This window comes from Rattus rattus, chromosome 4 (assembly GCF_011064425.1).
Source record: "Rattus rattus isolate New Zealand chromosome 4, Rrattus_CSIRO_v1, whole genome shotgun sequence".
Taxonomy (NCBI): domain Eukaryota; kingdom Metazoa; phylum Chordata; class Mammalia; order Rodentia; family Muridae; genus Rattus; species Rattus rattus.
In genome coordinates this window covers 5412847-5439617 of record NC_046157.1, presented here as the reverse complement: position 1 = coordinate 5439617, position 26771 = coordinate 5412847, and the positions used below count along the sequence as shown (strand labels likewise).

Genomic DNA, 26771 nt, shown 5'->3' with positions numbered 1-26771 from the left:
TTGTAACTTATGTGATACTAGGAATCGAACCCAAAGCTTCCCGCAAGCTGGACAGGAACTTGACGAACTGAGTTACGTCCCTAGCCCTCCCCGCAAACTACTACAGTTAATAGAACACTCAGTATTATGCTAAGGAATCTGTAAGAACTCTCAGTTTATTTTCAATATTGATTCATGCAGGAATAATATTTTATTGTCCTCAGTTTTTAGGTGGAGAAATCGAGGAAGAGTAGTTAGGGAGCTTTCTAAGGACGCACAGAATGGAGGCAGAATTTGGCCGACACCTGCCACCCTCCAAGCCAGAGTTTTAAACACTATGCTCTACTGCCACTCAAGCCTGGTGGTGACACTCCAGCTTGGGCTGCATTAGCATGGCCAGAACGCTGTAATGCATTATGAAGTTATTAGGGAATTCTAACTGCCTCTCCCTGTGTGCTGCATGACAAGACAGCAGCCCTAGAAGTGCAGACACGAGAGAATATCCCTACCTCACGTGTCGATGACAGCAGATACTGTCAATGTCCTGACCAGACCCCTATAGTCCTTTAATACGTTTTAGCACGTCCCCAGGTTTGGGATGTATATGCTCTCTGTGATGCTTCAAGGCCAAAATTACTCTCGAGACTTTTGCCTGAGATCACAGTTTTATCTTTCTGCCTTTCCCCATTCTTACCGGTCAGTTTTCCCTGGAATGAATGACTTGGACATGAATCTCCTCCTCGGGATCCTTTCTGGGGGGACTCAACCCAAGACAGTGACTTACAGTAGAATCCGTATTTCTTTTTGATAAATAAGGCTTTGGGCAGGTATAGTGGCTCACGCCTGTAATCTCAGCACCCAGGAGGCAAAGGCAGACAGGGCTTTGTGAGTCTGACGCCAGACTAGTCTACCTGTGAATTTTAGGCCAGCCAGGACTTCAGGAGACTCTGTCTTAAACATAAGTTTTATCAGAGAACATCAGTTCTTTTTTATGCACTGTCTGTAGCTGTGTGTCTTTTACCACAGCAGAGCTGAGTTGTCTCCAAGAGAGATTGCACAGCCTAAAACATCTACTCTCTGGCCATGTTCAGAAAAGGTTTATAAACCCCTCGCGTACAGAAGCTCTGAATACTTGCTACTCAAGCTTTAGAAAGTTAGAAGGGTCCAGGAGAGTGCCTGTCACTCGCCAGGTGCTCCACTCAGGTCTGTGGAGATGAAGGGTAACATAGGCGACATCCCAAATCCTGAGTCCTGTTCTTAGATCTCGCAGTTCTAAGCTTTCTGAAAACCTAAAGTTTTACAGTTAGGCTTTTCATCTCCTATCCCTCTGTAAACTTAGCCCCCTATCCAGAAAAAGAACACCTCCTGGTCAGCAAGATTCTAAGATTTTAAGGAAGATAGATGTCCTACCCACCAGCAGATTGCAGCTGTGGAGATCGCTGGAAACAGAGACCTGAGGCAGGCCTGCTGGTGCCTATCTGCAATCCCAGCACTTAGGAGGTAGGGGTGGAAGGTAGTTGCAAGTCCTAATTAGTAAATGTCAGGCTAGCCCGCTACAGAACAAGACCCCATTTCAACAAAGGAAAAAAAAGATTTCCACCATCTAGATTAGACTTCCCTGGAATTGGAATCTCAGAGAGGGACCTAACTTGCCAGTTAATTTTGAAAGTCACTAACACTTGATAAATGCTGTTCTGTGGCAAATCTGTAAATAAATGCAATCGTATACAACCACAGAACTCAAGAGACTGTTGACTTCTAGTGTGGAGAAGTTATGGGGAAACTACAAGAAAACTCTGAAAACACATGAAGCCAGGTATTGGTCTAGACAGTTCACATGCCCATCTAATCACTAAAAAATATGGTATGTAAGTTCTGATTTTCTTATTTGTTTGTTTGTTTGTTTGTTTTGTTGTTGTTGTTTTGTTGAAATGAGGTCTCTCTCTATAACCTCCTAGCTGTCCTGGAACTTGCTGAATAGCCCAGGCTGGCCTCTTGCTCCTAGGGCTGGGATTAAAGATGTGAGTCACCACACCCAGCTAGGCTTTTCTTTTCCTCCCTCCCTTCCTTTCTTCCTTTCTTTCTCTTTAATTTTGGGTTTTTGTTTTCTTAAGGCTTGGAAATGGAAGCACAGAAATTTAAAGATTTTGTTCAAGGTTACGATTCCAGCTAAGCCAAGTTTCTACCATTCACTACTTGCTCCCAGCATCCAAATTCTTAGCCGTCAGGTTATACTTTCTAGTCCTGGTCATGTTCTACTTCCCAAACTGAGTAGTGTAGACACACATTATATTATTTATACTTTACATATATACTGATGTATAAGAGATATTCTTTTTATCTTTATCAAGTATTGTACTTAAATCCTGTTCTATTAGGTGAATTCCAGGACAGCCAGGATTACACAGTAAGACCCTGTCTAAAACAAAAACAAACAAAAAACTCAAAATGTATACAGACTTCTACTACCCAAAACGTTTACAAACTATATTTGGAAGGCAACTCTACTCATTCAAACTTTTCTTAAGTATCCAGCAGCTGACATCTTGGCATCTCTCTTGTTGACACCTACCTCAGCTGCAATTCTCCATCAGCCTCATACAGCGTTATTCTACCCTATTAGTGTTTAGGACCAAGTTTTTTACCCGGGGTTCAGAGAATTGGTAACTCCCTTTACCTGACAACGGCCTTCGGGTGCCCAGTGGTGCGAAAGGAAAACTAGGTGTTGTGCTCGAGGTGCACATTAGTCCAGAAAAATTCGCAGACCCATTTCTAGAAACGGAAACTGAAGCACACAATGGATTCGTGAGTTGTCCTAGGTTACACAGCCGATTAATGTTGGGACTTGAAGTAGGTCCACAGAGATGTGCTCTCCGGTGTCTTAGGCTGCCTCCAGTGTCTGGGGCAGGGTAATGCCCCTCGCTGAGACACCAAAGGGCTGTCTTTTTTTCCAGAGTCCTGACGATCTCTTATTTCTGTTTGCCCTGGCTAAATACAGACGGATTCTGAAGGTACTGAGTCTTGGCTCCAAACTGGGGAGTCCTGTATAAGAGAAAGCAGAAGGGAAGAAAGCGGATGTGGTCTGGCCAGCGGCCCGTGGCTGGGACACTACCCACCTAGCACGAGGATACGGTCCTCAGGACACAGCTCCGGCTCTAGGAGGGCACGGAAGGAAGCGAAGTCCCCGAACCACTCGTAGGGTCCGGAGTCGGCCGCATCTTTGTAGCGCTGGTCCCAGTATTGGACTTGGCGGTACTGTAAGTTCCTTTCGGGTAACTCCGGAGGGGACACAGGAGTCCGGGGAGAGGCCATGCTCCCGGCTGCCGGGCTGCCAGGGCGGAGCTTAGGAGCCCAATCACCGAGGTAAGAAATGGGAGGCGGAGCCTGTGTCTCCGCCCCCCCCCTTTGCAGCTGCTCCACACAAACACGTGGAACTTCCGTCATTTTCTAAGCTCTTTTTTGAAAATCGTCCGGCTGGAAAGCTGAATTACTTGGCGTCTTATTAACGTACTGCCCGTCTCAACTCGACCACATTTCCTCGTGGCAGACCAGATCTGGTCACCAGATGTGACCAGGCTCATCACTGGAGTCCTCTCGTGTTTGGTTCTCAATAACCCTTTCAATTAAGAGGCGTGATTAATTAAAGATCCCCTTCTTCCCAAGATTTTTGGCGCACCTTCGGGTACTTCGGAAAGGCGGGAGGAATGCTGAAAGGAGCTTTCCGCTCTGGCGTAAACACAATTACTCTGGACATAGGCCGAGTAGAAAGCTGGGCTTGGAGAAGAGAACAGAACTGTTTTGTTTTCTGATCAAACACTGATATAGTGGCGTTTATGCGCTCTGGACGGGACATACACCGAGAAGTATATGTATATTTATATTACAATATCGTGTAGATGCATTCTAAGGACTAGCTATCTTATCCTTATTGAGGTCCACATATCCACATTAGAAATATCTCTCACCACTATATATAAGAAGCACTAAATATGTATCCAGTGAATCATTTTGACCTAGAAACTTCAGCGCCTTGAGTCGATTTAGCAGACTGCTATGCAGTAAATAAGAATTCTGGTTACTCGGATCGTTTGAGAGGACGCCCAGAGCGGAGACCGGAACCTAGTGTCTTAGGGTTGGTTTTCCCGGGTGGTGGAAGCACAAGAGTGGTGCACTGTCAAGATGGCTGCTGGGCTGCGGAAACGCGGCCCGCCGGGTTCTGTCGTCCAGCCGGCAGGAATCTGGAAACAATGGCTACAGCGGGCCTGGCAAGAACGCTATCTACTGCTGCGGGAGCCTCGCTACACCTTGATGGTGGCCTCCTGCCTCTGCCTAGCAGAGGTGGGCATCACCTTCTGGGTCATTCACAGGGTGGCATGTGAGTTCACCGAAGGGGGAGAAAACCGGAGGGGGGGAGCGATACCCAAATCCCTGACCCAAACTAGATTACAGAGCTTTCGTTCACCGTTCAAACCTATATCCTTTACCCAACCCAAGCCCACTTTCCAGAACAGCGATCATAAGCTCTCTTCCATGTGGGAGGGAGGTGACCTTAGAGATTACCACCTGCATTTAACATCAGCCCGCTAAGAAAGCATAAGCAGCTGAGCAGTAACTTCCGGCCAGGATTAATGTGCTATTGCTGTTCCTACTGCTTGCCTGTTCCCTTAGACAGTCACTTCCCACCCCAGATCTGATTTTCCATACTTTTAATTCTTAGATCCTGGAAGTCCTTTTAAAGAATGGCATTTTGTGACTTTGAGTCCACTAGGTACTGGTGTCTTCCAGAATCTGTTTAAAAAACAAAAAGAACAAAAACAGGGTCTCACTAAGTATCCCTGATTGGCCCAGAACTTGCTATGTAGACCACAGTGGCCTCAAGCTCACAGAGATCTGCCTGCTTCTGCCTCCTGAGTGTTGTTGAGATTAAAGATGGACACCACAACTGGCTTCATAAAGACCCTGTTTTTAAAATGAGAATGAGGAATATTCAAGAAAGATAATCAGAATTAACCTCTAGCTTCCACATTTATACTCACATGCATGCACACTCATTTATGTGTGCGCCCACACATGTGCATATGAACACACACAAGACAAAGACAGCAAGCCTATTTCCTTTTAAGAACTAAGGAGCCGGGTGGTGGTGGCACACTTCTTTAATTCCAGCACTTGGGAGGCAGAAGCAGGTAAATCTCTGTGAGTTTAAGGCCAGCCTGGTCTATACACTTGAGTTCCAGGACAGCCAGATAGCCAGGGCTACACAGAAAAGCCCTGTCTCTTGAAACCACAGAGAGAGTGAGAAAGAGAGACAGACAGACACACAAACTGAAAAGGAGAGAAGTACTACTAAATACTTGAGGAACACAAGAAAGAGAATACATTTGCAGTAGGAAGAAAGATCATAAATTCAATTCTACACATTGAGTTTAAGACCCCTGTATTCGGGGGTTGGGGATTTAGCTCAGTGGTAGAGCGCTTGCCTAGGAAGTGCAAGGCCCTGGGTTCGGTCCCCAGCTCCGAAAAAAAGAACCAAAAAAAAAACCCTGTATTCATGGGCCTAAGGAGATAGCTTAGTGGGTGGTATTTACCATATAAGTGTGAGACCCATAGTTCAGATTCCTAGTATTATACATAAATGCCAGGCAGGCATGGTGGCCCTTCTGTAACCACGGCATTAGAGAGACAGGACAAGGAATCCTTGAGCAAACTGACTAGCTAGACTCTGTTATAAGTGATGGAGGAAGACACCAGTGTCAACTCCTGGACTTCCCACGCGCGCACGCGCACACACACACACACACACACACGAAGTATATGGGTTCACCCAGATAATGCCCTGTGTGCAGTTAGATAAGGGATGGTGATGGAAGAAACCTGGGAATAAGGTAGAACTCTGGGCTTTGGTGGTCTGAAGGCATGGGGTTTAGAGGTAGGCCAGTTCTGGATTCAGAAGGAACAAGACCATGTTATCTTCTTCCAGACACAGAGATTGACTGGAAGGCCTACATGGCCCAGGTGGAGGGTTTCATCAATGGCACATATGACTACACACAGCTGCAGGGGGACACCGGACCTCTTGTGTGAGTGAGGATAGGAAGTCTGAAGAAATGGTGAAGGGCCGGGTGGGCACCAGGCGGATGACCCTGACCTCGGCTCATGTTTCCTCTCGCCTTCCAGCTACCCAGCTGGTTTTCTGTACATCTTTACGGGGCTTTACTATGCTACGGACCGGGGCGCTGACATCCCTACGGCCCAGAACATCTTCGCTGTACTCTACCTCGTCACCTTGGTGCTTGTTTTCTTGATATACCACCAGACCTCCAAGGTGAGTGGATGCTGCAGGACCAGCTGGCCCTGGCCTGAGACGGGTGGCGGGGACGGCTCAGGTCTGGGGAGCTGATCTCGGTGCCCGCCCTTTAGGTGCCTCCCTTCGTCTTTTTCTTCATGTGCTGTGCCTCTTACCGTGTCCACTCCATTTTTGTGCTGCGGCTTTTCAACGACCCGGTAGCTATGGCCTTGCTCTTCCTCAGCGTCAACCTCTTCCTGGCGCAGCGCTGGAGCTGGGGCTGCTGCAGTTTCAGGTCAGAGCCTCTTCCTCCTGCCCACCCCCATCACGTGTCCATAGCTTCCCGATGTTCAGCAAGGAAAGCCATCGATTAGACACCGCAGACCACTCTGGGCCTCCCTGAACAAGTCCAGGATCTGTAGAGAGGCCCTCTTTCCTCTTGCTTTCTTCCTGTCTCGTCCCCAGTTAGAGCTGGCCCTTAGGTATGTCAGTCAGTACGTGTCCGGTCAGTCTGGACAGAGGGACCAGGTATTCTTCCTCTTCCCAGCCTCCTCTCAGGCCATCTTATGCTCCCCTAACAGTTCTGGATGGTGACCACATCCTGGCACTTAATAGCCTGGGGAGAAATTCTAGGGAGGTGGGTGTTGTTCCGAGGGCCACACAGTCCTGGAGCTGATCCTCCGCCTTTCCCGTCTTCTGTCCATTTCAGCCTGGCCGTCTCAGTGAAGATGAATGTGCTGCTTTTCGCCCCAGGATTGCTATTCCTTCTTCTTACTCAGTTCGGCTTCCGTGGCGCCCTCCCCAAGCTGGCCCTCTGCGCTGCTCTTCAGGTACCTCCCTATCCTGCCCTCACTGAGGAGAAGGGCCTCCACTTACCGAAGAGCAGGCCTCCTTAAATCTCTTAGGGCTTTCTCAACAGATGAGAGTTTGGAGTTGATTATGATCTGGGTAGCCACTGTCTCTACACTTTAGGTCCCATGGCTACTGAACTTGGCAGGCCTCTTAGAGGCTTCTTAAAGCTGCTTGCTTAAGACCTACCTGATCAACTAGCTAGGTGTGGTGGCACACAGCTTTAACCCTAGCACTTGGGAGGTGGGTCTCTGAGTTTAAGGGCATCCTGGTCTATATAACAAATGCCAGGCCAGCCAGGACTACATAGTGAGAGACTTTCTCTAAGTACCTCCCCCCCCTTGACACACACACACACACACACATACACAGAGAGTGAATTTTTTTCAAGATTTTTTAAAAGAATTTTTATTTATTTATGTCTATGAGAGCTCAATTTTCATGTGTGCCTGCATGACAGAAAAACATCAGATCCCATTATAAATAGCCATGAGCTACCATGTGGTTGTTGGGAGTTGAACTCAGGACTCTGGAAGAGCAATGACTGCTCTTAACAGCTAAGCCATCTCTCCAGCCCAGGGTCTGGTAAATTCTTGAGGAAGGCAGTGTGGTCACCCCCTCCTGTGCTTCTTTGGTGTCAGGCTCTGGCAGGGGAGTGAGAGTTGGGAGACTTTCCTGGCACTCCTTGTGGAAATAAGGGAGCTTCCAAGACTTCCATCCCACTGTGCTCTCCTAAGTGACTCCCCTGAAGGCTGGGGTGAGCCTAAGAAGCTCTGCTGACTTCACACCCATCCTCAGGTGGTGCTGGGATTGCCCTTCCTGCTGGAGAACCCCGTTGGCTACCTGTCGCGCTCCTTTGACCTTGGCCGTCAGTTTCTTTACCAATGGACAGTGAATTGGCGTCTCCTGCCTGAAGCCATCTTCCTGCACCGTGCCTTCCATCTGGCCCTGCTGGCTGCCCATCTTAGCTTCCTCTTGCTATTTGCCCTCTGTAGGTGGCACAGGTAAGAAACAGGGTTAATATTATGGGAAGATTCATGGGATCAGGTGGAGACCTTAGCCCTTAAGATCTACTTGGGGGAAATGTTAAGTTCATGGTGGTTAATCTAGAGTTTGGCATACAAGTAGGCCTTGATAAATGTCCGAATGACTTTTCTTCAGAACAGGGGAAAGTATTCTGTCGCTGCTGAAGGATCCTTCCAAAAGGAAAGTTCCACCCCAACCCCTCACACCTAATCATATCCTTTAAATCCTGGAAAGATAAGATAAGATGTGCAGACAGGGTCTTAGTGTGTTGGCCTGAGACAGCAGGCTACCTCAGGAAGAGGCTGGAGCCCAGTCATACATAGATCCTGTCCTCTGCAGCAAACACTGCACTGAGTACCTTACACATCTTAGCACAGTTTATTCTTAAGTCCAGCACTGTAGGGCCATGCACTCTTGGTATTGTCCTGAGTCCCTACTCCCTGCCATGTAACATCACCTGAGTCAGGGAAGTACTCGTATAAATTTTACAGAAGGAAGAATCAAGGCTAGAAAGTGAGGGATTCAGAGTCCTTAGACTTTGCAGTCCCACGCACTCCTGTCTCCCCACTAACCTGAGGAACAGATCCAGAGAGGCTAAAAAGCTTGTCTGAGGCTTGCATGTAGGACAGAATAGGGTGCTTTCTTACTCAGAACTTTAAGCCCTTATCCCGCCCTACCCTCCACCTTCCATTCCCACCCAAAGCCTTAACCACCACATCACAGGTTGTTTCCATCCTCTTCACCTCCAACTTCATTGGCATCTGCTTCAGCCGCTCCCTCCACTACCAGTTTTACGTCTGGTACTTCCACACACTGCCCTACCTCCTGTGGGCCATGCCTGCACGCTGGCTCACACACCTGCTCAGGTACTGGCTGGGACAGCCTGGCAGGGTTGGGGAGGGCTAGGGAGTTCCTCTCCTCAAAGCTCTAGCCACAGGAGGGGGTGGGGGTGGCGGACGGGTGGACGGGGGGACGGGCGGATGGGTGTAGGGCATGAGAAGTCTAACGCTGCAGACCTAGAAGTGGACAGGAGCCGCTCTCATTTCCAGGTTGCTGGTGCTGGGACTCATCGAGCTCTCCTGGAATACATACCCATCCACACCCTTCAGCTCTGCTGCCCTACACCTGTGCCATGCTGTCATCCTGCTGCAGCTCTGGCTGTCCCCTCAGTTCTTTCCTAGGAGCGTCCAGCCAAGCAGGAAAACCCACTGAAACCCACCCCTTCCTTCTAGGACTTGCTCAGCACCGTGGGTGGAATGGACTCTGCTCTTAGAATAAACCTTGCGAGTCCAGCTGTGCAGCCTACGTAAAGTTGGTGGTTGCTCTCACCTGTACCAAGCTATGAAGTGTGTCTTCCCAACATGGAAACGAACGACTCGCCAGGCAGTCTTAAGAGGCACTTTATTGCATAGGAATTGGGACTGTGGCTCTCTCCTCTTCCGCATCCTATAGAGAGCTCAGAGCACATAGGAGGGGTATGGACTGGGCGGAGAGAAGAGAGCACAGGCAGGCACTTTCTGTGGTGGCAACAATATTCGGAGGGGGTGTGTGTATGTGAAGCAATGGAGGACAGCAGACACCAATGCATTCTTTCTTTCCCAGTACCAAGAGTCTGGCCCTGGGTGGCAGTGACTGTGTTGGGGGTGGCTAGCCAGAGCTGCAAGCAGCCTTACACGTTCGAAGGGCTGTAACACAGCAGGTGTAGCTGCAGATTCTGGTCCCAATGCCGCAGTAACAGAAAGAGCCCCCGGGCAGCGGCCTTAAGAGCAGTCAGATCAAGGCCGTCTGGCAGGCGTTGAGCCCTCAGCCAGCAGTCAGCTTTGGAAGCTGTTAGTTCCCACTCGCCGAAGGCAGCTGCGCAGCGGTGTTCCAACCATGCCAGGGCCACGGCTGTGGCCCAGGTGCGCCCACGGAGATCGGAACTTTCCCTCTCTTCCATTCTTTCCGAGGCCTCGGTGTCCGAGCCCCTCCCACTGTCTGCCTGGCCTGGGCCTTCAGAACCCGAACTGGAGGGTTGACTGCAGGAGGCTGTGGCACTGTCACCTTGGCCAACACCAGGGCCCAGAAATGCCCAAGGAGATGAGGTTGAGGTGGGGCTGAGGCTGGCGCGGTGTGCAGCAAAGGGCGAGGCTCGACACAGGCGTTCCTGAGGAATGCTCACAGCGGCACAGAAGGGTTCGTCCAGGCGGAAGGAGCCTGGCGCCTCTTGCAGTCGTACCTGAGGAGAGAAGAGGTGGGGGGAGAGGGAGCTGAGACAGAGCTCTGGCTCTAATGGTACTACCCTCCACCTCCCCAGTCCTCACCAAAGGCAGGTAGTCATGGCTGCTGGCCTCGTTGCTGTTCTCATGAGTCTGGCCCTTACTGGAGCTGCAAAGTCTGCGATGATGACCCAGGCTGAGCCTGGAAGAGGCTGGAGGCTGGTGGGGCAAGCCATGATGACCTCCAGTAGGAGATATGGACTCCCCCAATGCTGACTTGGAGTTGTCATTTAGGTCCAGGTCCCAGGCACCTGCAGAACAGCCTCCCTGATGTCCTACAGTAGGGTCACCGAGTACCAGCAAGTGGTTCAAAGCCCACCTGTGCCCAGTCCATTACATTTGAGCCATACCTTTAGAGTGGACTGCTGTGGACAGAGGGGCAACAGCTAGATGGTCTTGAGAGGCAGACACGCCTGAGAACTCAGCTGGATCTGAGAGGGTACAGGAGTCAGTCCCACTGGGTTGCCAGTGAGGTGAGGGTCACATCTTAGAGGGCATCAGAGGAGGTCCATACCTGAACTCCACACCTGCAGGGCTCCGGGCAGGACCTCCCTAGTGGTAGCATCTACAGCAACAGGGCAAGTAAAGCAGGATGGGGCCGAGCTGACCTTGCTTGTCTGAATGGCTCTGAGCCAGCACCTTCTGACTCTGCCTGTAAATGGAAGCCGTAGCAAGCTCAACTCTCACCATAAAAAGCTGCATTAAAAATGCTGAAAATGTGGGTTCCCAGAGCAAAGGGTGTCTCTGTCTCTGTTCCCTGCCATTGGACTGCCAGGTTGGGCCTCAGCGGGAGAGGATGTACCTAGTCCTGGTGGGACCACATATCCCAGGGTGGGGTGGTGCTCAAACAGGGCTCCCCTTCTCTGAGGAGAAGGGAAGGGAGTGAGGCGGGAGGGATTTATAAGGGTGGAACTGGGAAGAGAGGGTGGACTGTGACCACTGGATGTAAGTTAAACACCGCTGGAAAGCCAAACATGGTGTCTTTAGTCCCAGCACTCCAGAGACCAAGGCAGGCCAGTATCTGTGAGTTCCAAGCCAGCCAGGACTACATGGAGATACCCTGTCTCAAAAAACAACTAGAAGGATTCCCACAGCTTCTGTTCCCCCACGAACACAGTGGATGGCCATCTTTGGTCCAGGACAAGATCTTCCCAACTTGGACAAGAAATAGGCTGAACCCTCAACCAAAGTAGAACCAGAACCCCCTAGTAACCCAGAAATGTGGTGGTCTGGAGTGATCCTCCTGCCTCTGCTACCCCAGTGTTGAGGTAACAGGTGTGCACCAGCTTGCTCGCTGTCTGTCCGTCTGTCTTTTTTTTTTTTTTTCCATATGATTTGAATGTAGGAAGCAGGTTGGGCATAGGCAAACTTTAGAGTACCCAGGGTAGTGGGTGGCTCCTCCACAGGACTTCGGGGAGGTGCTTTACTTTTGACAGGGTCACACTATGTAACCTAGGTTGGCCCAGAACTCTCAACTTTCTTGTACCTTCACCACTTTCTGTTTGAAGCCTTTGTGCCTGAGGTGTGTCTGAGGTGCCAGAGTTTCAGGCCTACGTCACTACAGCCAGCACCGTATACACTGCCCACCACTCATCTCAGCACTATCCGGAACTTTCTGCAAGTATGAAAGCGTTTTGTCTGCATCATCCAACATGGTAGCTATTACCTACGTCTGACGGTTGAATACTTGCAGTGTAGCTAGGGACTGTGGGCTCAGGTTCTAGCTTTCATTTTTAATAGTCTTCTTGAATGGAAGGTTTGTTTTCATTTTTCAGACAGCTTTTTTCTTTCTTTCTTTTTTTTTCCAGATCTGGGGACCGAACCCAGGGCCTTGCGCTTGCTAGGCAAGCGCTCTCAATATATCTTTACTTTTATTTCCTTTTATCATTATTATTATTTTATGTGTGGGGGTATTTTGCCTGCATATGTCTTTGTACTACACATACATGCCTGGTGTCCACAGAGGCAAGAAGAAGGTGTTGGATCCCCTGGAACTGGAGTTACAGATGATTGTGAACCACCTTGTGGGAGCTGGGAATTGAACCTGGATCCTCTGGAAGAGCAGTCAGTGCTCTTAACCACTGAGCTATCTCCCCAGCCTCGGTTTCCTTCATTTTCATTCTTTCTCATTACTTGGCTAAATTTTTTTTACCTTGTCAGTATTCTGAGTCACCTCAAATCCTTTGTAACAAAGTAAGGAACAGGCTGATTTAACACACAGATATGCACCTTCACCATTTTCTGTTTGAAGCCTCTGTCTGTGCCTGAGGCGTGTCTGCAAGAGCTTACCCTGCTCAGCCGCGGTTTCAGCTCTCCCACGGAGAGCCAGCTGTTCGTTGTCCTGGACCACAGAGGCTGCTGTCAGCCGGTGGAGTGCCTGGTCCCACGCAGCTTCTCTCATCGGAAGTGGTGCAGGCTGGGAGCTATCCCCAGGACCCCAGAGTTCCTCCAGCCCAACACCCACCTCCCAGCACATTGGCTGTTCCCCACAGAGGGCCCGGATCACCACGTGACAACGTGGAGCCTGAGGAGGCAGCGGTTCTGCTGGAGGAGCTGATTCCCCATTGGGTGGCACAGGCTTGAATAAGAAAGATGGCTCCATCAACATATCCCAGTCCAAGGGGGCTGGGGATAGCAGGTTTCCTGGGGAGAGGTGTCAGGTAGGCAACATGGTGCACTGTGTTCCACTTTCCCACAGCTTTGATGTCAGAAACCCAGCTTCCCATCCAACCTTTACCTGAATCATCGAGGCCCTGACCCAGCTGTTGTCCTGGCTCAGGGCCTGATCCATCTGGTATTGCATCTAGAGACGGGTGCCGGGGTCTACCAGGGACTGGATTTGCCCGGCCTGAGGGAGATGAGAGACTTCGACCAGCCAAAGCTGCTCTTTGCCGACGGCCCAGCACTTCAGCGCTCAAGGCTCCCACCTGCATGTGAGAGGTGGGAGGTCACTGGTCAAGGAATGCTGTGTTTCTAGCCACCATAGACTTGCAGCTACCCATAATTCCTGTCATCTCATCGGATTTCCCACTTCAGGCTCTTCTCTCTTTTTATATCTTCCTTGTCTTTTAACTTGCTTAAGAATACATTGCTGACATACATTACTTTCCTAACTCCCTCTGACAATCATTCTGACCGAGCACCCACAACACCACATCCCTGTGCTCCTTGTTGGTTGTGACATCACAGATATAGATATACCCACCTATTCTCTAGCTAGACTAATAGTAAACATTGCACACCACAGGCGGTAGATAAATGTTTGCTGGATACATGGTGGATAAAAAAATACTAGCTCTCACCTTGAATGGAGATGGCGGGGGTACAGGCAGGGGGCAGGAGCGGGAGCCTGCAGGTTCTACCCAGGCCAGGCTTCGGCAGCCCTGCTGAGAAGGGGGATCCAGGGGAAGGCTACCATGGGGGGAGCCAGGGCCTTGGGAGCCAGGGGACTCGCTACTGCAGGTAGAGCCTGGGCCTGGCTCGGGGCTGGCAGAGCAGTGGGTAAGCACATACTGCTCCCGGATGTATGAGGACTGGAAGATGCGCCGCCAAATGGCTGTGTCGGATGACGGATTAGGTCCCGGGTCCGTAACTGGGTCTGTCAGAGCTTCCATACCTGCTGGAAAGCAGGAGAGTGGGCCCAGCCCTGACCCCTCACCTTGCCATCTCCCTACCTGGCTACACACGTGCACCAGGGCACTCACTCTGCTCTGAGTCTCCTACAGCCCATGGGCTCGACAGCTCTGCTGACACAGTGCCTGTTCCCAGTGGCTCCGTGGTGTGTGTAGGCTCAGTGCCAGGGCTGGTGACAGATATCACCTCCTCTGGAGATGGGAAGACTGAACCACCCAAGCTCTGCCAACCAGGCTCTTGGCCCTGAGGAAGAAGGTATTGAGGAAAAAGTAATGCTAATTTCGTAATATCTTTTTGCAAGCATAGTTTAAAGATGGTCATAGAATAAAAGCTAATAATCCAGAAGTAAAAAGCCAGTAAGAAATAAGGGCCGACAAAGTGGCTCTGTGGGTAAAGGTACTTGCTGTGCAAACCTGCCCTCTCGTGTTTGAACCCTTGAACCAATGTAAAGTAGAAAGGCAGAACGGAGTGTACAGAGTTATCCTCTGACTTCCACATGTATGTTATGTGGCATGAATGCCCCCATACACACTCAGTTAAGTAAGTAAAAGTGTATTAATGTGTGTGCGTATGTCGTGTGTCTGTGAGAGCCATAGGTCACTTGTGGAGGTCAGGGGACAACTTGTAGGAGTTGGTTCTCCTCTACCACGTGAGTCCTGGGGATTGAATTCAAATCATCAGGCTTGGACGCCTTAACACACTGAGCCATTTCCTAAGCCTAAATAGGTTTTTTTTTTTTTTTTTTTTAATTAAAAATATGGGGGCTGGAGAGATGGCCTAATCGTTAAGGGCACTGACTACTCTTCCAGAGGTCCTCAGTTCAATTCCCAGCAACCCCATGGTGGCTCACAACCATCTGTAATGGGATCCGATGCCCTTTTCTGGTGTGTCTGAAGACAGCTACAGTGTACTTACATAAACAAACAAAAACAAATAAATCTTTTTAAAAAGTTAAAAATGTGCTGTAAGATTGTGTCTCCTAAAAATGATAGGAAAGTTAAAGCCATGATACCTCAACATGGCTGCCTAACTGGACCAGAGCAGTGACAATACCAATCACTAATTCTGCTAATGTAGAAGGGAGAAATCTCAACACTTCCCACTCCTAGACAAAAACCTACAGACAACTAATGACTTCGGAGAGAGGATAGACTTAGCGTCTCCCAGGGATGAGTTCCTAATTGTTTATCTGATACAAAGTAGTCAGCCCTGAGAATGTATACACACAAGCAACATGTAACAATGTTAGAGAGACCATCAATTTGAGGGAGTAAGGGGGGACACCAGAGGGGTTGGAGACAGGAACTTGAAGGGAAGAAGAGATGTGATTATATCTTAATTACAAATTTAAAATAGGGGCTGGAGAGATAGCTAGTGGTTAAGAGCAGTGATTGTTCTTCGTGAAGCCCTAAGTTCAATTCCCAGCAACCACGTGGTGGCTCACAACCATCTGTAATGGGATCTGATGCCCTCTTCTGGCCTGCAGTCACATATGCAGGCAGAATGCTGTACATAAAATAAATAAATCTTAAAAAAAGAAAAAAAAATTCTAAAAGAAAACCAAGCTCGAATGCTTTACAGGATAATCCCGTCTGGGAGGATCCCAGGGCGCTCTCTATGGAGCTCTAGAGGCCAGTAGGATCCTTAGCAAACACAGGGAAGAGTTGAGATACAAGGACTTTCGCCCTCCAGGCCCACCCGGTATCCCCCAGCCCAGTCCTACCCCTAGAGCACGGGACCGGAAGCCATCAACCCTGAAAAGTGAGCAGTAGCCAAGCAGCTGGTCCCCAGGGTAGAGTGCTGGGATCTCCCGAGGTGTCAACAATGCTTCCACCGCATCAGGCACAAACCAGTCCACGGAGATGTCACTCAAAGCAGGTTCCAGTGCCTTCCGCAGAGCCTGTACCAGCTGCAAGGAGTGACAAAGATAGTGTGGGGGGGGTGTTACAGAAGACGGAGCAGTCAGGCTGTGCCTCCCCCAGTGTCCTCTGTCCAGCCCTGCACTGCTAGGGAGCACGATCAGGCTAGGGTCAGGAGGAGTTGGGGGTACGCTCAAGCAAAAGAACTGTGTACTCAGTCCCCAGGGCTCCGTTTTTGTCCTGGCCTGAGCTCTGTCACATGGAGGGCTCCCTTCAGGTTAGAACAGTAAGATTCAGGGGCTGGCCAGAGGCTGTGTGCCCAGCCTGCCACAGCTTCCCTCCTAGTGGCATCAACAGTTGTCCTAGTTGGTTTCTCAGTGTGAGAGAGACTGGACTAGAAAGCGAGAACGCCAAGATCGTAGGGCCTGACCAGGCTTCCTCTCAGATTTTGTGAATAGCTTGGGAGCGAGACCTCCAGGAGTAGGTAAGCCAGCATCTTCTCCCACTCACCTTAGGTTGAAGTCTCTCCCCAGGCCTCAGGAAGTAAGCCTGCCCCCTGCTGAGGACAGACAAGTCACTGAGCAGCTGGTGGCAGGCAGGTGCCAAGGCAAAGGAGAAGCACCTGGCAGGGAAGGGAAGTGGCTCTTACATTCAGGAGTGTCTCAGGGCTAGCGGCCTTAGCTAGTTATATCTGCCCACTCTATACCTGGCTGCCCCTCTGTGCCACCTCATGAACTCCAGGGCTTGGTGAGTAGTGGCAACCGTTGGTGAGGCAGCAGTGAGCAGGAACAGCTGTCGAGGGTGGGCCCTGTGCTGGGGCTGCCCTAAGGCCCAATCCAATACAGCCAGCATATCAGGGGGGCCACTCACAGTCTGAAGAGTCTCGATGCTCTTACAGATCAGCTGCACAGTGTCCTGGAGACAGAAGCCTTGGGCTGGGCTGGGCTGGGCTGGGCTGGGCTGGGCTGGGCTGGGCTGGGCTGGGCTGGGCTGGGCTGGGCTGGGCTGGGCTGGGCTGGGCTGGGCTGAAACATCTCCATGGAGACCCCAAAGCCTGACCCATACTCACATCACTGCAAGGCCGGCTCTCTGGGAAGAGTGGCTGTACCAATGTCCCAAATATGGCCAGGTTGACTAGCGTCTGGGCTGGGAGGGATTTTACAGCCAAAACAATGGCATCCTGGGGAGAGCCAGAATGAAGAAACAGAAGCCCCATTGGCACAGGGAGAGAACAAGGAGCTCCAGATTGTTTATCCTCTCCGGGCTGTAGTTAAACAGGGGGCTGGCTGAGGTACCCAGAGAAGCCTGGAGCATATGAGGAAGTGGGTCCCTGGGAACATAAGGGAGCCTTGAAGTATGCGAGAGAGACATTTGGGTGTGGGACTCTCTGTAGGAGTGTGTGTGTGTGTGTGTGTGTATGTGTGTGTGTGTGTGTGTGTGTGAAGTTTTCATCTCTGTGTCTGGTTTACAGAGTATGACTCTGTAGAAAAGAGAGACTCTTTGACACCAGACATGGTGGCACATGCTTTTTATCCCTGCACTTGGAAGACAGAGGCAGGCAAGTTCAAGAACAACACGGTCTACATAGTGAGTCTACATAGTGAGTTCTAGGACAGCCAAGGCTATATAGACAGACCCTGCCTCAGTGAATCAAAAGGAGTGGCTCTTGGAGTCTGGGAGAGACACACGCATGTATGAAGGAAGCAGGGTAGAGTGAGCCCTCTCTGGTAGACAGTGTGTTAAGCAACAAGGTAACTCCTGACCTCAAGAGGCTACCTCAGCCTACCTCAGCGCCGCCAAGCCCCACTCCCATGCCTAGGGTTGCCACATATTGAGCCCCACGTGCCTTGTGAACTGCACCACTGCTATCTAACAGGAAAAGGAGCTCCCGGGTAGCTGCATTCAGGTGTCCAGGCTTGGCACTCAGGTCTGGGCAGAAGTTCAGCACCAGCACAGGGTTCAGCAAGATGTCCTTATGGAAACGTCGCTGTAGGAACCACACCTGAGCACAGGAGTTAGCTTGAGTTAGCCTGAGTTAGCCTGAGCCAGGGGCAGGGCAGCTCTGTCCAGGTGGGGCAGAGGGACCCTGACTTGGGGCCTTTTTCTATCTTAGAGGGGGCTCTTGATAGATGTCATCTTCCTACATAAGACCTGTCTCCACCCGAAAAGACCTCTCTCAGAGGAATTCGTGCAGGGCTTTCTGGGCCTGTGGATGCCCTCTGTGATGGTGGAAGCACTGAGAGAGCAGACTGAGAACAGAGGCCCCTCATCCTGACATGGTCCATCTTCCTATTGCTTACGTACAGTTTTAGCGGGCACCAAAGCTTGACCTTACATAGCCATACCTGTCGGTCCCCATCATTGTCTCTTTGCTGCAGCCTCTGAAAGTCATGGCGGGCCCTCACTTGGGCCTCATATTCTGCTGAACTCAAGCTGCCAGCCTCCAGCATCAAGTGTGGCTGATGGGGCTCTGAAAAGAAGAGGCGCGACTCTGTCATGTGTTCCCTTACCCTGAACCCCCAAACTGCCCCGCCCTTCTGTCTTCAGGAGATTCCAGCGTCCTCTGAGATGACTCAGTCCGTCTCGCTCAGAGTCCTGAACTGTCACTGAAAACCGCTTCCATGCCGTCCCTAAGCGTATCAGAGCTGGCCTACTGTGTGCCCCATCTCTCACCACTGGGGTGCAAGAGGATCTCCAAGGCCCGGTCGCACTGGTGGCCTTCTGCCAGGGTGACACAGATAGTTGCTGCAGAACTGGCGTGAGGGAGGGCATCTGCACGCAGAGCATGAGAGGGGCTCTCCAAGCCTGAGGAACAGAGGTAAAGAGGAGTCAAAGTCACCTCGCTTCAGGCCCCAAGAGCACAGGTATGGCTTTCCAGGTAACAGTGGCTGTGGGCAGGGATTATGGCTGATTTAGCTGAGTGCTCAGAGTCTTATCTTATATAGACTTACGTAAGGCTTATACAGGCTTATATAGACAAGGGAGAACTTATCTGCTTAAAGGGGCTAGAATGTGGCCAGTTCCCAGTTATGGGCTGGAGCTGGTCCAAACGTTACACACTCAATTAGCATCCTTCCTCCACCTCTTGCACAAAGAAAGTCTACTCTGTTACTCGGGCTAGTACCACTGTATCTCTCTTGATACTGAGAATGGAGTAGTACATAAATTAATTACATTGATAAAACTAGTGTAGAAACCAGTCTGGCAGAGGCAGTGGAGGCAGGGGGTCAGCGGTGCAAGGTCATCCTTGGTTACATAATAAGTTTGAGGCCAGCCTGAACTATGTGAAACTCTGTCTCAAACAAACAAAAACACGCAAACAGGCTAAATCAAAACTGCTCATTATTGCTTCCTATGACAGGCAGTTGTCTTTTTTTTTTTTTTTAACCCCTGTCCTCTCACCTATGAGCTGTGAATTATTTCCCAGTCTGACAACCATGATAGGGTGGCTAAGTTAGACTGGATACACCCACCTGCCAACAGACATGGTCCTGTCACTAGCATCTCGAAAGAGAACGTATACGGAGCAGGACAGCGGGCAGGGCCTGAGAACACATCCGGAGGGGCAGTTGGTTGCTCCCAGCTCAGCCTTTCCTCCTCAGGGCTGCCTACCCCGAAGCAGCTGGTGGGGCTAGAAGAGAGGATGAGGAGGGATGTTGGGCTACTGGGAAGGTCGCTAGCCTTTCTGGCTGACTGGCCCCCACCCTTCTTCACTCGGTCTAGCCCCTGGGGCCCCCTCACCCGCACTAGACCCAGAGAACTTGAGGGAGGGATGAAGAGAATCACCATAGGCCCAACCTGTCGTCACAGAGCCCCGGAGACCTGGGGGACCCTGGCAGGTTTGGCTGGGCCAGTGGGGTGAACACAGTGGGCAGGGCCACATGCATCACCCCATCAGGCCTGGAGGGCAACTCCCGGCTGCTGCACAGGGTCACTGTCATGGCACCATCTGCAGCCACAAGGCCAGTGGGCAACACCAGTGTGGACCGGGCTTGGGCCAGATCCAAGACAAGATGACCTATGATGAGTAAGAAAAGGTTTCAGAGAGCACTGGAAGGGGATGGGGAAGATATCGGGAGGGGGAGGGGGATACGGAAGCACAATGCTGGGCAAAGCGGGGCTTTGTGGAGTGGGCAAGACATGTGAGGCAGGATGACACATGAGGTGGATGATGGTGGGGGAGCCATGTTGATAGAAGGAATGGGCTGCCATCAGGCAAGGGCACAATGGAATCACAATGATGGAAGACTGAAGAGGAGGGGCACATCCACCCCTAAGATCCTGGAAGGCCCATTCTTCCCCATCTACCTCTTCCCCGTTCAACCTTAGTTTGCAATCCCCCTAAAGAGCCTCTCCTGTGAACTGACACCTCCCTCCAGACTGGGACCTGATATGTTCACAAATTCTCTGCTCATGAAAGGTAGAGGACTCAGGAAGGTGGCTCCTGGGTTCTATCTTTTCAAAGAGGTTAAGGACAGCACGGTGCTTAGAAGCAGGCTGGAGGACACAGTACAGCATTCACATGCAAAGCCAGGCTCTATTTAGCCTTCTTTGAGGTGGGGGTGGGGTGGGGTAGGGAGTGGAGTAGGGGGTGGGGTGTACTTTGACGGGGAGGGAAGTGGGGTAGGGAGTGGGGTGTATTTTGAAAGATTCCCCACTGCTGCTGGTTGTGACTACACAGCCTGGCTCCAGTTCACCTTCGCAGCCGTGGTTTGCCCTATCTAACGCTCATTTGTTCATCTTTTCCAGAAATACTTGCTAAACAAGATAAAGGAAGAGAAAGATAAAAAGGAGGAAGATAAATAAAATATCCAGGGGGCTGGAGAAATGGCTCAGTGGCTAAGAGAACTCACTGCTCTTCCAGGGGTCCTGAGTTCAATTCCCAGCAACCACATGGTGGCTCACAACCATCTGTAATGAGATCTGATGCCCTTTTCTGGTGTGTCTGAAGACAACTACAGTGTATGCATAGACATTAAATCAATCAATCAATCTTTGAAAGAAAGAAAGGAAGAAAGAAAGAAAGAAAAAAAGAAAGAAAGAAAACATCCAGCACTTGGGAGACAGAGGTACATGGATCTCTGAGAGTTGGAGGCCAGCCTGGTCTACAGAGTGGGTTCCAGGACAGCCAGGGCTACACAGAGAAACCCTATTGTGTTTCATAAAAAGACCAGGATATGTTTTGTAGAACATGGTATGGTGAGGTGGGAGAGGTGCCTTGGTGGGCCCATACTGAGGCACCCCTTCCCCCTGAGGTACCAGACATAGGACAAGTATAGTGTAGAATAGTTTATTTGGGGAATGGGAAGGGGAGTTCAGAAGGAGGTAGAGACAGAGAAAGACAGACATAGAGAGAGACTGAGAGACACAGAGACTGGTATGGTGGCTTTCACCTTTAATCCTAGTACTTGGGAGGCAGAGACAGGCAGATCTCTGAGAGATCGAGGCCAGCCTGAGCCTGTCCTGTCAGTGAGACTAGAGTCAGGTTTTGAGTCTCAGCTCTGTGACTTCTAATCGTATCGTTTGAGAATCCTCTTGGGAGCTCTTCATGTCCTCACCCATAAAATGAAGAACATAATTATATCCCAGAGATTATGGTAAGAATAAATGAAATGACTAAGGCAAAGCAGCCAAGACTCCAGGAGCAGGGCCATTGCTTCTGTTCCCTAAGAGGTTGCAGGAAATAGTGCACACTCTGTGCTCTTGGTACACAGAGCACACAATACAGGCTTTGTGAGCTGAAACCCTCCTGGGGTCCTGTGTACCCATCGCCATGTTCACACCATCGCCCCTAGTCTCCCTTCACCAATTCCCACGCTTCCACTTAAATGCTCATCCCTCCTTCTGGAACATTCCTGGGGCTGGAGCCCAGACCTTATTCTTGCTTCTTCCTATCTCTTAGGCTTAATTCAACTCTCGACCTGTTGGATTCTGCCCCTTTTCTTACTTGATAGTTGTATGGGCAAGAATCAAATACAAGTATAAATATAAATAAACAAACAAAAGAATAGGACGCAGACCACAGAACACAGCACACGGCAGGACTCCCGTCTCCTCCAGCACTCGCTGGGCCCCTTTGTCCTAGGTTCTATGCTAGATGACCTAGAAATGATCAAAGCACAGCCCCAAGCTCAGGAGCCAATGTTTTGGAGAGATGGACAAACAGATAGAGTGACATTTATTCTCCCTCTTAAGTGCTTCTGACCGGGGAGCAGGGGGAGAGCGCAATCAATTATTTGTGGAGGATAAGGGAGAATTACATAAGGAGAAGCATTTGAGTAACTCTGGGAGAACACGCTCAAACACACGAGTTAGGGCCAGGGGATGGTAGGGCAGGGCAGTAGAAAAGGAGCGGTTAGCGAGGAGTGAGAACCCGGGCTGTTAGATAGGCGTGTGGATTTGATTCTGGAGTTAGTCAGTTCACGGGTTCGGGGGGAGGGGGGAATGCGGGGGGAGGGTAGCGTGCAGCCTAAGAGACAAGGGACCGGAGAATGCTCCCTTGGGGAGGAGTGCTATCTGCATCACCCTAAAGAGACTGTGGCCATCTGCACACTAGGGGTCTTTGGAACTCTCCAAGCTACTTATGCCTGTTGTGTCTGTCTGCCTGGCCGCGAACCTCAGACTCGGCCTGGGCCACTTTCTTTCAGCATCAGGTCCAGGGCAGATGCCCAGGTCATGACTGCTGGATAAGGGGATGATCAATGGATGGAAAATAAAATCAGTGTCTGGACGAAGAAAGAAGGCTGGCGGGAGGCACGAGGGTATAAGAACCTGAGCTGTGGCTGGCATTCGAGGGCGCAGGCTCGGGCTCGGAGCTTACCCTGTGCGCAGCGGCGGGGCGTAGAGGTCCCCAGTCCCGGGCCCAGAGCACGACAGCAGGCAGCCTGTAACCGGCGCCGGCTCTGCAGCTGGAAGGAGACGCGCCGTCCGGCCGCCTCAGCCTCGAAGCCAGATACCACCTCCGCCTCAGCCAGAGGGTACACGAACACGCCTGCGAGCAGGAGCAGGCAGACTGTTGTCGAACCCCGCCTGGCATTTGCCACCTCCCGGTACCCGAACCAGGTCTCACCGTCCACCGGCTGGGGCTGCGGGTTGTGGTAGGTGAGCCGGGCACGCAGGCTGAGGCAGGGTCCCTTGGCATAGGCCCGGACGCAGGAGTCGGTGAGTGGCAGCGGCGTCCAGCTGGTGGGGCAGTACAGGCCGGGCATGGTGTCCACCCTGCGTCAACAGGGGCTGGATGAGGGGAGCCCCGCTTCAGCGTCAGGAAAGCTAGCTATGCTACCCGACCCTAACTAGGGCTGGGGACCTGGGGGCGAAGGCTCGTAGAGGGAGCAAGGCTGAGTCGGGAGCCCCCCACCCCCAACCCCAAAGCCGCAGCCTTCAGGCAGACAGGTGGCGGACAGATAAGAAGGGGTGTGTGTGTGTGTGTGTGTGTGTGTGTGTGTGTGTGTGTGTGTGTGTGTGTGTGTGTGTGTGGGGGATGGCAAGATGGGTATCCTCGCCCGTTACCTGGGTAGCAGGAGCGGAGCGCAGCTCTGGGCAACGGTGGAGTGGAGGGTTAATGGTTAACCCTCCAGTCCAGGCGTACGCCAGTCCCGCTGCGGGTTGCGAGCCTGGGGGGTGGGTGTCCACAGCTGTTCCTGCACCTTCTCCGGGCCTCGCTGCCGCCCCCGTACCTGCCCCCTGCCTCCTGTCTCTCCACGGATGCCAGCTGTCGGAAGTGGCGCTTATGGAGAGATGGAAAGGTTTAAAGGGCCAGCATTGCCCCAGGCGCCCCTAGCTCGCAAGGGTCCCCAGGGACAGGGTGAGGTCGGGAGCTGAAAGGGCTGCAGTCTTTATCTCTTCTTGCCTTTCGTGACTGGAGGGCTGTGAGAGGCTGTAGACCCGCTTGAAAGCTTGCAGTAGGAAGAACTAGAAAGGGACGGGAACATGCGTCTCGGGAAGTCAGATGTGCAAAGGTGTCGCGGCAGCGGGAGTCCATGTGATCTGTCTAGAGCGGCTCTCCCGGCCCCGGCTGGCTTGAGACTAGGTAGCCACAGGGGATGGATGCTACAAGGGTGGGTCTTGGGATCGCCCCCTCCCTTTGGGCAGCCCAAGCCTCACCGTCACTTCTTGGTGGAGTTGTGGGGCGTTGCGACGACGGGGAGTGGGTGATGCTCCCTCTGAGCTCCAGACTGCCCTTGTTCCTGCACCTGCGCGATTCACCTCGGGACTACGGCGGAGATCCTGTGAGCCGGGAGAGGGGCGCCTGCCGAGCTGCTGGCCCGTAGTCCCGCCCGGGTTCCAAGAGGCCGCCCCTCTAGCCCGCCTCTGCCCCGCCCGCCACTGCGGAGGGGGCTGCGGCTCCGCTCCTTCGGGCACCGTACCGCCTCCGCGCGTCAGCTCAGGCCGGCGGAGCCGTGCGGGAGTCCGCAGTGCAGCGAGCCGGCACCCCAGGCACTGCACGACCCCCACCCACAGCACAGGGAGGCCTCTGAGCCCCACCCCTCTCCATCCTTCTGGAGGTAAGGAGTTTCAGGAGCAAAGCAGGGCGGCCGAGTCTGCACACACATCTCCCTCTTCCCAGCACTGCAGTGGCCCACCCACCACCACCCCGCCCTGGGTGGACTCCGGCTCACTGCAGTGACCCTCCCTCGTCACTGCAGCAGAAACCATATAGGCCTCGCCCCCACAAGAAGCAAATGCGTCTTGGCTATCGCAGAAACCTCCCCTTTCGCAGCATGCTCCTTCGTTTTTTGTGTGCTCACCGAAGCGACTCCCTTCAGTCTTGTCTCCCCATCACTGTCGCGACGTCCCCACCCGGAAGCAGCCTGGCCTGCCTTCCCTGCAGGGTTGTTATACCCTTGCTTTTCTGGGAGTAGGGAGGATGCGCAGGACGGCTTGCTTGCTCTAGGGCCTCAAGAGTAAAGCTTTCTAGCTTTCCCAAGGGTTCGGGCTGCTCCCGTCACAGCGGTGGTCCCCGCCCCCCATCCATCGGATAGCATGGGGCGGGGACATTCTTGCTGGGGGGTGGTGGAACAGGTCCCTTGCAATTGACAAGGGTTTTCGCGTGTTTCTCACTGCAAAACATTAGGAAGGTCTGTAAAATCTCCCCCAGGACCTTGAGGGAAGAGTCTGAGGACCCCCGGGAAGTGAGAGGAGGTGAGTATGTTTGGGGGTCACCCTTTACAAACACCCCTAAAGGTGCCCTGTTCCAATTCTGCAAGAGGAACTTAAGGAGTGCCGTAGGTGGGAGTAGCCAGAGCTGTGAGATTGAGGTAAGAGTTATTGTTTGTTTTACGTATAGACGTCCAATAATCACACCGTTTGTTAAAATTACTATTTGGAGTCATGTGGTGGTGGTGCATGAGAACTACACAGAGTTGAAAAGAAGCAAAGCAACCAAATACAAACACACACACACACACACACACACACACACACACACACACACACAAAACAAAAAAAACAAACAAACTAGGGACGGCTCAGTGGATAAGGGTGAAAGAGCTTAATTCCTGGGACCCAGTGATGGAAAGCGGGTATTGACTCCCACGGTGCATGGATGCTTTGCCTATGCGTATGTAAATGGCATGCATGCCCGCCTAAAGGGACCAGAAGAGGACATCAAGTGCCTTGGAACTGGAATTTGGTTGGTTGGTTGTAAGTCACTATGGAGGTGCTGGGAACCCTGGTTCTTGGCAAGAACAAGTGATTTTAATCCCTTAGCCATCTCTCCAGTGCCAAATAGATATAATTTTCAAATGTTTTAAATACTAATTTGGGGAGGCGAAGAGAAGGATCGTGACTTTGAAACCAACCTAGACTGTTATTTTGTTTTGTTTTTGTTTGTTTGTTGTTTTGGTGGGTTTGTTTTTTTTTTCAAGTCAGGGTTTCTCTGTGTAGCCCTGGATGCTCTGGAACTCACTTTGTAGACCAGGCTGGCCTTATACTTACAAAGGTCTGCCTGCCTCTGCCTGAGACCTTACCTTAAAAATAAATAAAATAAAATAAAATAAAATAAAATAAAAATAACCCTAACTTTTCCTCTATTGAACTGCTTTTGTATCTGTCTGGAAGAACAGACTTAACCACACTTAACCAGTGAGCCATCTCTCCAGCCCTTGCCTTGACGATATTGGACTGAACCTCTGAACCTGTAAGCCAGCCCCAGTTAAATGTTGTCCTTTATAAGAGTCGCCTTGGTCATGGTGTCTGTTCACAGCAGTAAAACCCTAACTAAGACAACACCCCTCCACCCCTCCCCCACTGCCTCAACTGTACTGTTGAGATTACAGGTGTATGCTACAGAATTAAAATTTAAAGGGATATCAACATGATGGTGGGGAGAGCAAAGAAAACTAAAAAGCAGTAGAGAATTTGTCAACTAGGGAAATTTAAGAAATTAAAGCCAGGCTGGGCAGAGTGTTTATATTGTGCATCCCAGTATTTAGCATGCAGAGGCAGGAGAACCACTGCAAGTTTGAGGCCAACAGTGTTTCCTAGCAAGTTACAGGCTAACCAGGGCAACAGAGTGAGATTCTAGCTCAAGACACAAAGAGAATCTGATCTGAGCCTGGTAGTTTAAGCCTCTGTACAATCCCGGATATCAGAGGGCTGATATGTAAGTGGACCACAAGATTAAACCTACTTGGGCTAGCGAGTGGATTCAAGACATGTATGTGTACCTGAACATGTGCCCACTAGCCGATGCACACATGCTAACACACATACTCAGGTATAAATTATTAGAGAGTTTACTTAACTAAGAATTTATAAAATCAGCTGGGCACTCAGGAAGCAGACAGGTGGATCTCTCGTTGCGAGTTTAAGGCCAGCCTGGCCTATAGGGTGAGGTCTACGATAGCAAGAACTACACAGAGAAACCCTGTCTCAAAAAAA

The 26771-nt window shown here is 51.2% G+C and overlaps 3 protein-coding genes across 5 annotated transcripts in view; 1 reads left to right on the top strand and 2 right to left on the bottom strand.

Moving 5' to 3' along the window:
• The window catches only part of LOC116898697 (EEF1AKMT4-ECE2 readthrough transcript protein), a 35710-nt gene extending 32401 nt beyond the window's left edge, over window positions 1-3309 (bottom strand). For both annotated transcript variants that reach the window (XM_032899961.1, XM_032899959.1), the window contains exon 1: window positions 3096-3309. In XM_032899961.1, coding sequence (XP_032755852.1) covers window positions 3096-3291 — 196 coding nt within the window. In that variant the 5' untranslated portion in view covers window positions 3292-3309. The remainder of the gene's footprint in view (window positions 1-3095) is intronic.
• Window positions 3310-4126: 817 nt separating this feature from the next.
• Window positions 4127-9446, top strand: Alg3 (ALG3 alpha-1,3- mannosyltransferase). 2 transcript variants are annotated; one of them, XM_032899957.1, is made up of 9 exons: window positions 4127-4354; window positions 5960-6059; window positions 6157-6304; window positions 6400-6560; window positions 6975-7095; window positions 7913-8118; window positions 8276-8352; window positions 8862-9006; window positions 9190-9446. In XM_032899957.1, exons 1-9 carry the CDS (start codon window positions 4159-4161, stop codon window positions 9350-9352), a joined length of 1317 nt encoding a protein of 438 aa, XP_032755848.1. In that variant the 5' UTR covers window positions 4127-4158; the 3' UTR covers window positions 9353-9446. The 2 variants fall into 2 exon arrangements, with proteins under 2 accessions (XP_032755848.1, XP_032755849.1); XM_032899958.1 differs by lacking the exon at window positions 5960-6059 and having other exon boundaries at window positions 4149-4354.
• Window positions 9447-9524: 78 nt separating this feature from the next.
• Vwa5b2 (von Willebrand factor A domain containing 5B2) lies at window positions 9525-24819 on the bottom strand. Its single transcript, XM_032899956.1, has 20 exons — window positions 23400-24819; window positions 22960-23108; window positions 22711-22881; window positions 19689-19908; window positions 19364-19521; window positions 18564-18695; window positions 18236-18360; window positions 17737-17892; window positions 16960-17070; window positions 16597-16805; window positions 16401-16512; window positions 15755-15940; window positions 14103-14274; window positions 13701-14014; window positions 13136-13325; window positions 12688-13041; window positions 10913-11050; window positions 10749-10829; window positions 10444-10673; window positions 9525-10358 (listed from the first exon to the last, which is right to left on the bottom strand). Exons 2-20 carry the CDS (start codon window positions 23096-23098, stop codon window positions 9810-9812), a joined length of 3747 nt encoding a protein of 1248 aa, XP_032755847.1. The 5' UTR covers window positions 23099-23108; window positions 23400-24819; the 3' UTR covers window positions 9525-9809.
• Between the last annotated feature and the right edge of the window lie 1952 nt (window positions 24820-26771).